Raw genomic sequence first — 9,049 nt, 5'->3', positions numbered from 1 at the left:
TGCTGTGTAGAAAGTGTTTGAATCAGCACTCTGCATAATTTTATCCAGGTAAAACCCATTACCTTATCCTTCAACCCCCCCCCCCCAACACACACATACACACAAACACGCACAAACCCACGCAGCATCACCAAAAGTTTTCCCATCATTTACATTTTGCGTCACGCGGCTGCTAATACAATACACACTGCCTATATGTCATGATCTGACTTTATTCCGGAAGTTGGGACGGACGCATTTTATCTCACTATTGTTTAGCCAACGTCACAATTGATCTGTCCAAATGTTGCAGTCTCCCGACTTAGTTCTCACAGTCATTTGTTTTGAAACCGATTTACATTGATTGACTGTGGACATTATTTTGAGGAAGCCTTGCCCCAATAGTGATGACGACTCGATTTCAAAACTCCACAAATATTTACACGTGATTCAATTGTGAGCATAGGTGATATCCCAGAGCTACATGATTATAAGATTATCATACTGCGATTAATTCCGCGTATGCAGAGACCCACTGATGTACTAGTAATAATCTTCATGCTTTCTCTGTGATAGTAAAGAGGTAAGTAACATTTTCTACCTGTTATTTCATTATAATAAAAACTTATCATGACCCCTCAATCCTTGCATTAATAAATCATGTTTACACAATAACTGATAAACATGGAAATGTAGCCTACAGTAGACATGGTCAATGCTGCAGTGTTTGCAAAATATATTTGCAAAATTTTCATTATTTCATTGAATTGTGCCCTGGTAGTCTTGTAAAGCACAGTTTTATGGAACTTCAGTGTTAAATATATTTGCATAATAACAATTGTATGTATCTCGATAATTATAATTGATGCTTGATGACAAATCAGTTTTACAATCAATCAGCACGGCAGATATCAATCAATATCTTAATATTTCATTTTGTTCTCTCTCTCTCTCTCTCTCTCTCTCTCTCTCTCTCTCTCTCTCTCTCACCCCTCTCCATATCTTAATATGTCTCCCTTCCTCTTTAAATCCTCTTCATACACCTTTTCTCTTACTAATTTGGTGTGCACTCCATCATTGAGCACACTGAAGAAAATGCATCGACACTCACAACTGCATAGTTAACAAGTCCAATATTCAAGTGAGCTTATCAGAATCTCAATGAGAATTAATGCATCTGTATATTTGAGTACATGATTGTTATCGCTATTTCTGTTAGAAATACCAAGAATCCTGTGTGCACGGGGATTTAAAAAATCTTTTTGTTTCGATTTGCTTCTTTTCTATATTATGTGCCTCGCTGAAAAGCGTTAATGATCATCTAGTGTGAGCCAAGCCTTAAGGGGCTCTGACAAAGCTTGTGCACCGATCTTACTGGGTTCATAAAAAAAATTAATTAACCAGGCCATTTGTGATCGGTAGATGGAGGTTATGGAAGGGGTCCCATTGTCTTCTGTTAATATCAATTTCTTTCTCCTCTTTGCCTCTCTCCATTTTTTATTCAAAAAAATTCTGTCCACCTTGCCTGTACCCTTATGATCTCTGTAACTACGCCGCAGACAACCGTGTCTCAAGTACAACGTGTTGCCGCATTTTGCAGTTTCCTGCTGCTGTCAACTTCCATTTACCCAGCAATATATATGATATTTGATCAATATTGTAAAATGAATGTAAACACAACTTTGTGTGTTCTAAACGGGACTTTGGTATTAACATTCGCAGCCAAAAGCAAATATGAAAGAAAAACAATCTTTTTGGGGAGTGCAGAAGTCACAGAGGAATCCAATAAAACAATGACTTTATAATAGAGAAACTATACACGTACTATTGAAATACACATTTTGCCGAATCATATACATTTTAAGTTTAGAAAAGTTGTTTAAAAATCGCGACGAAAATACCATATAATTTGAATTCTATTACTTATTAGTCACAACAAAATACACATCAAGTTCATTGATGAAAACGAACAATTTATTCAGTATCCTATAGCGTTAACTTGATCATGAACGACGGATGAATATAAATTTGAAGGATAAAAAAAGACAGTGCTAATTACAGCACGTACAGGAGATATTATGTATTTTTATGATCAATATGAGTATCAATGTCTTTGGAAAATCAAAACCTTTTAGATGACAGTTTTGTTGTGTGTACATTGGGTGGTTTGTTTGTAATCCCTGACTGCTAAGAAAACATGTGTATGCTTGAACGTAAGGAACCAGGAGACCAACGGCTTCATTCTTCGAGGTACTTGGTAATGAGAAGTATTGCCTTACCAAAGGGCACTAGGGCACTAGGGCATCGAAATGGTTTCATATCTGGGTAGTTTAGATTTAGATAGTTTTGCAAAGCCTACCATTACCAAAGCCTACGATTTACGAGACTAAGGGACAATTCAAAAGTGATACCATTATCAGCGTACTAGGTTACTCGTCATAATGTCATGTTCATATTTACACGTACGCTAGTCTGCTGGGGCATAGCCGGTGTCAGGCTGTTGGGGGGGGGGGGGCACTGTTGGCGTCATGAAGGGGCGGGCGGGGGAGTTAGATAACGGATGTTACTTAACAATCATGTTAGTTTAACCATCTTGTATGAGGTGATACGTTGAAACGATTGACATTGATATTATCTGTCGATTTACCAAACTCGGGTAATTAACAAAATATCCATTTGATCTGAACATCAGGTTTTCTTGGATGTGATATAATTTTAAAAACTATGCCTTTATTGTCGATATGTTATACAATTGTGATTAATTTGTCGTTTGTTTCACAGGCGATGTTTTCTGTTTGTCCCCGACGACTGTCTATCCACTGGAGAGGTTATTCAACGATGGACTATTTTCATTTCCTCCTCATGGCACCTCTGTGGCTTTCTGTAGTTCTTCAGCTTTTGATATGCGTGTCAGGTATGATCAATTCTGTCATTCGTCATATTAGTTTCACTTTCTTTTTTGTTTTCATTTGGCGTCGGAGTGACATAACCAACATTGATGTGAACGGCGTACGTACGCTCCTACCCCTTTTGAACACTCTGTTAAGGAAATAAAATATATGTCGTACCATACCGGTCTGCTTAGTTTCAATACCCCCCCCCCCCCCCCGCTTTTGTTTTTTAATCAATATTCTGTTACTGGATACGCCACTGTAATATTTATCTTCTTTAAAGTAACTTCAGCTGATCCAAGCGGGAATTTGTTTATTTTATGTATATCTCGATCGGCATCTCTCTTTCTCTCCTCCCTTCTCTCCCCCCCTGTTTCTCTCCCCCCCCCCCTACCCCTCTTTGTCTCATAGTATATCTCCCCTTCTCCCCATCTCTCTTGATGTCTATATCCTCCTCCTTTTTTCACCTGTTTTGTTTAAATACAGCGTCGCTCGAATATGTCGGGGAGGGGGGTGTGGTGTGAATCCCTGTCTTCCCATTACATCAACCTTGCCCTTTGTCACCATATCAATAAAGATGAAAACAAAATAATCTGTAAGAAAACAAAGGTCCCGATTTTCCTGTGAAACGTCACCAAAGTTCATAGTGTCCTTTCTTCATAATTATGACGGGAAAAAGGATCGATGCACTCTTCTCACTAGATATAGCATTCCCTTCTCATTATTTCCCTTTCTATTACAGCATCGACTCGCGATGTCAACATCGGAGAAAATACATTTAAGGTGTGCACCACCTCTCTATGTAACGACGTGAAGTGTGGAGACGTACCAGGTGACCAAACCCCTTGCCATTGCGACTATGCCTGTGAGTTCTACAACGACTGTTGCGGGGATTTCGAAAGTGCTTGCTCTGCGATGGAATCTGCAGAGAGCACAAGGGGTTTCTATGAGACAGTGGACGCTTTGGAAGAAGTTGATCTGGCGTGCATCTCTCCGAATTCAGGTGCGGTAGATGCCTACTGGATGATCCAGTCATGCCCAGATAAATGGAAGGGCGACGTTGTGCGATATAAGTGCACATCAAGGGAGCCTTCGTCAAACACTGATTTGGTGCTTCTACCGATGGTACATGGTGGCGTTACTTACAGAAATGTATTTTGCGCTGTCTGCAATGGGATTGAGCTTAATCACGATAATAATAGTATCACTGGATGGAAATTTGAGTTCAATTGCTTAAAGGAGTATGCTACACGTCTTGAGTCGAGAAACGTAACCCTTCAGGAACTAATTAATTCTGCAAATTGTGAACCACGTTTCTCACCTCCAACAGATGTGCCAAAAAGTAGCCTTCGCGCATGTCTAAACAATAACTATGTTGCAAGTTGCCCGACTGATGCGCCACAGAGTCTACGAGAGGGATGCATGTCATTCAGTAGTGTCTACACAGATGATTCGACAGGTCGACTCTACAAGAATCCATACTGTCAACTTTGCAATGAGGGCGTTATAAGTACAAATCAGACGATGAATGAACACAGTGAGTACTTGGAAAGAATTTGCTCTTCACCAGAACAGTCACTCACACCAGTCATCCAGAGCAGCGGCAGAAGCTTTGATTTTGATTTAGGAATTGACGATGAAAGCTTCATCGACAAAGATACCGACAGCGTTTCCTTGATTCCGATCTCCGTAATTGTTGACTTTTCGGGTAAGAGCGGGGTGTCCATCTTCTATTCTGAGAACATAGTCGTAAAAAGGCAAGTGACGTGCAACGATGGTGAAGTCTTCGATCTGACATCTGATGGATGTGTAGCCGTCACCTGTGCTGACGGTTATACCCTCACTGATAGCAGGTGTGTCAGGGATTCGCCGTCGTTTAATCTCACATGTGGAAACGAAGGAGCTGATTTGGAATTATCACTGACTGCGGTGATATTGACAGCGCTCAATGAGACATATCTTCAGTCAGATATTGATCAGTTGGACCGTCTTACGAATTGCATTGCTACCAGCCTCCTATTGTCCAACGATTCTTTAATCTTCAACGATAAGATTTCATTGGATAATAGCACTAATTATTCTGGAAGCATTTCTGACCACACGAATATCCCGCAAGAAGGACACGTGTACATATCCGTAGAGTACAGAGTTGACGCAAAGGCCATTACGTATGCCGAACTTGAAGAATCCATCGACAGATCCCTTCTGAATGTTTATCAGTCGTCGTTGGGTTGTTCAATTCAGAAGGTTGAAATTTCACAAAGATGTATCGCAGTAGAAGGACTTCACAAATGTCAAGACGGCCATGAGGAGCTTTTAGACCCTTCATTTCAGACTTTTAATGGCACATCATTTGTTTACGACAATGAAACAGGTGATCTGTACCACCCCTATGAAACGGAGTTGGTAGCGAGCTATGATCGTCAAGATTCATTACCCATTCAGAGTTTCCATAAGAATGAAGTGGTTCGTATCTGCGATCGAGGAAATGTTCTTTCCTGTCCGCTGATAACTCGAAATGCATCATTGTTCACAACAGTTACAGGAAAGGCGCTCTTTCTTAGAGATAGGAAGACCGAGGATTTGATTGGTCCAGATGAATATATGCTGACATCAGACGGCAACATCCAAGTTTGTGTGCCAGTGGGCTCTGGTCAAAATGGAACAGTGAACGACACTGTTGTGAAACATTTCTTTCGGTATGATCAGTCACAGATTATTCTTAGCTATGTTGGTGTGTGTTTGTCGCTACTTGCGCTGATCGTCACCTTTCTGACGTACAGTACCTTCCCTGTCCTCCGGCAGTGCGTCAGCAATAAACTCATTATGATCCTCTGTGTAGCTCTCTTTGCTGCTCAACTCTTCCAGTTACTGAATGGTCTTGCAACAGGGGATGAGGAAACATGCATGATTGTAGCAGTCGTGGGTCACTTTCTTTGGCTCTTAGTTTTTGCCATGACAACCGTTCTAGCGATTGAACTGGATAGGACTTTTGGCAGTTTGAACAACTTCACCGTGTCGTCAGACAGCCTCATATCGCTTTTGAAATATTCAGCATTCGCCTTTACATTATCCAGTGCAATCGTGGGCACATGCGTTGCAATTCATTTCACAATAGGCGATGAGATAAACTTTCAGTATGGGAGTGAAACTCTATGTTGGATCGGTGATAGAACTGTAAATCTAATAGCATTCGGTGGCCCACTTGCCGTCTTTTTGTTCGTCAACACAATTTTATTTGCGCACACGGTCCACGGAATAAGACACGTGACCAAGGTCCGAAATCGCGCCATCCGACATGCCAGCACCCTCAAGGAAAGGGGAAAGGAGCTACGGATATATTGGAAGGTATAAGTCACCATAATTTCTTTATCCTGGCATACAATCTTTAAAATAGTTTGGAGAAGACAATTTAGAAAAAAAGAAAGGTCCTGTGATTTCATTATGTATAATTGAACCTTTCCATTAGTCTGACTTTTTCTCTTACTTTATGTTGCACACGAAACTTCGTTTCCCGAATGACGTAGGGCTGCATCAGTAGCTGCTGTGGTCTTTGACTCGCCCTGTGAGGGTGAGGGTGACATATTACGGACAAATGATTGCAAAATGAACAGTCCACATATTTTATTAGATTATACTGAGTTACTAACGTATGGCTTAATTATCTGGAATGGCATTTAGTTTACAACGGACATGATGTACAACTAAGACGCGTGTTTTGTTTTTTTTAACGTTTTTTGCTTTGTTTTGAGGCGAATTACCACTTCATGCTTGAAAGGGGGTTTAGTCTTTAGTCTCGATATAACGTATCACCTTCTCTTGGGAACTACAAGTATTTGACATATCTATATTTCTCTCTCTCTCGCCCCCCCCCCCCCTTCCCCTATCTCTATCTCTCTCTCTCTCTCTCTCTCTCTCGCTCTCTCTCGCTCTCTCCCCCTCTCTCTCCCTCTCTCTCTCTCCCCCTCTCTCTCTTTATCTCTCTCCCCCCCTCTCTCTCTTTCTGCTCTATAGATTTCAACATTGTTGGGTTTCACCTGGCTGTTCGGGTTCGTAGCAGCCTTTGCCGGCGTGTCAGCCCTGTGGTATGTCTTCATCATCCTCAACTCTCTCCAGGGCGTCTACATCTTCCTGGCTTTCATGGCCAATAAACGAGTCTTACATCTCTGGACCGGCGTACTGTGCTACAGGAGACGAGGTGGAGCGCTTAGGAAGCACGGGAAAGGCCATCGCAGCAGCGGCAAATCAACGACGTTGACGCTGGTGGCAGGAACAGTATCGACGGCAACGGATCACAGAATATCCAACCAATTCACAACTTGGAATTCATCAGACGTGTCAAAGGTGTAAATAGTCACACTGAGTTGACAGGGTTGTCTGCAAACGGAATATTGACAGACTATCATCCACTATAGTTGCGACGTCGAGCAAAAACTGTACAGCTTTTACGGTTGCCATATTTCAGACATTTTAATTTAATGGCTTCGTCACCACGACACCTGAGACACGAAATCTGAGATCGTATCCATGAATATATCGATAACTTTACCCCACCTTATATGTCATGTACAAAAGATTATTGGAGTTTTGAGAAAAAATTCAATGAATAAAAAAAATCTTATTCTTTTATCTACCATGAGAGCAAGTGTAGTGTTACCCTTGATACCATTTAAGCCTTTTTCTACTCCGCCTATTTGTGAATCGATCACTCTGAGAATTTAGATGTCATCATGTTCATGTTTGTTTGTTCATTTATTCTAGAAATTACCTGTTATGGTTTGTTAATTGTTGATTGCCTTTAAGTGTGCGAATACAAATATTGCAAAAAAAAGAGAACAAAAAGGAACAGGTCGGAGATAGTATGGCATTACTTGAGATCCATTTTACACGCGCCAGCTCCCCTAAAATGAAGATGTTTGATTTGCCACTTGACCCCCCCCCCCCCCATTAAAAAAACAAGGGGGATCCCTCACCCTTAATTTATTTTCCATAACCCATTTCACATCATGGTATCATACTCGAGCAATTATAATATTTTCGACTACAATTATCAAAAAATGTAGATAAAGTTGAAAAAATGTGAGCTTATATTGTCACATCTGCAACCTTGTACATATTTGTGTGTTATAATTGATGTTCTTAAAGAAATGTAGATTACATGTCAGTTGCACCGAGGAAAGTAAATACAGTAAAACAATTAAACAAACAGTCTTATATAGTACAACAGGTTGCAATATTGGGTCACTCCTTTAAATAGGGTATCATCCAATATAAGGAATACGAAGTATGAACAAAGTATGAAACTTCATGTCCCAGGCAAATTTGTGTTAGGCCTATTAATGATCCTCAATAATATGATTTCAGTTTAATGAAATCTGTGATTACGGATTCGCACTAGGTTTCATATACGTTATAAATATTTGTTTGACTTGACCTTCAAAGTGTATTTTTTTTATATGACGATGAATAAATAAATGATTTGAATTTAATTATTAAAGTCGAATGAAGTGTGTTTTGACGCAATTCAATGTTGACGTAAGATTTTAAGGTGATTAAGATTGTAAAAGTAAAATTTAAAAAATCATTCACTCCTTGAACAAAACGTCGACAATGTAACGTGTACACTTAACACTTGTGTTGTGTTATAGGAATTTGTTAACGTATAATATTACATGAATTGTAGTCCTACTAGTATATGGTACAATAGTGTTGATGGAAAATACATGTATCATGTTTCGTGAGAATAAATGCCACTTTGATCTTATTAAATCTTTGTTTGATATGAAAGGTTGATATTATATGATAGGAAAGAGAAGCCGTGTAGGATGCAGGGTTCTTTTCGAAGGTGGTTGGGGAAGGGGGGGGGGGTTCTGCTCTCGTATTTCATGTGTGTACTATATGGTATGCCTGATTGGGTTTGGCTGGGGAGGATCAAGTACCCCACCCCGCCGACAACCCCGAATCTCCTATTTTTACCGACAGAAATTAAGTTACTGAAGATAAAGTCCCATGTAAAATACCCATTTTAGTTAGGTGTATGCATTCAGTTTATACATTGATGATGGCCTTATGCCGATAATAACCCCCCCCCCCCCCACCTCCTCCCCCCCCCCCCAAACAAAAAGCACACACACACAACAACAACAACAAACAAACAAAGAAGAAGAAGAATTTAATAA

The 9,049-nt window shown here is 40.2% G+C and overlaps 1 protein-coding gene across 1 annotated transcript; it reads left to right on the top strand.

The window, feature by feature from the left end:
- Positions 1 to 176: 176 nt before the first annotated feature.
- LOC115918335 lies at positions 177 to 8,639 on the top strand. Its single transcript, XM_030973970.1, has 4 exons — positions 177 to 562; positions 2,761 to 2,893; positions 3,613 to 6,218; positions 6,885 to 8,639. The coding sequence occupies exons 2-4, from the start codon at positions 2,764 to 2,766 to the stop codon at positions 7,218 to 7,220; spliced, it is 3,072 nt and encodes a 1,023-aa protein (XP_030829830.1). The 5' UTR covers positions 177 to 562; positions 2,761 to 2,763; the 3' UTR covers positions 7,221 to 8,639.
- The last annotated feature ends 410 nt before the right edge of the window (positions 8,640 to 9,049 follow it).

Source organism: Strongylocentrotus purpuratus, unplaced genomic scaffold (assembly GCF_000002235.5).
Source record: "Strongylocentrotus purpuratus isolate Spur 01 unplaced genomic scaffold, Spur_5.0 spur5_scaffold_7, whole genome shotgun sequence".
NCBI lineage: Eukaryota > Metazoa > Echinodermata > Echinoidea > Camarodonta > Strongylocentrotidae > Strongylocentrotus > Strongylocentrotus purpuratus.
The sequence above is the reverse complement of the archived record's forward strand: the minus strand, read 5'-3'. Positions and strand labels throughout refer to the sequence as shown.

Excerpts from the sequence above, each read along its gene's own strand:
- LOC115918335 (XM_030973970.1), top strand. The coding sequence starts at position 2,764 with ATGTTTTCTGTTTGTCCCCGACGACTGTCTATCCACTGGAGAGGTTAT. Across the intron at positions 2,894-3,612 it reads GCTTTTGATATGCGTGTCAG|CATCGACTCGCGATGTCAAC; the intron begins GTATGATCAATT and ends TTTCTATTACAG. Across the intron at positions 6,219-6,884 it reads AGCTACGGATATATTGGAAG|ATTTCAACATTGTTGGGTTT; the intron begins GTATAAGTCACC and ends TCTGCTCTATAG.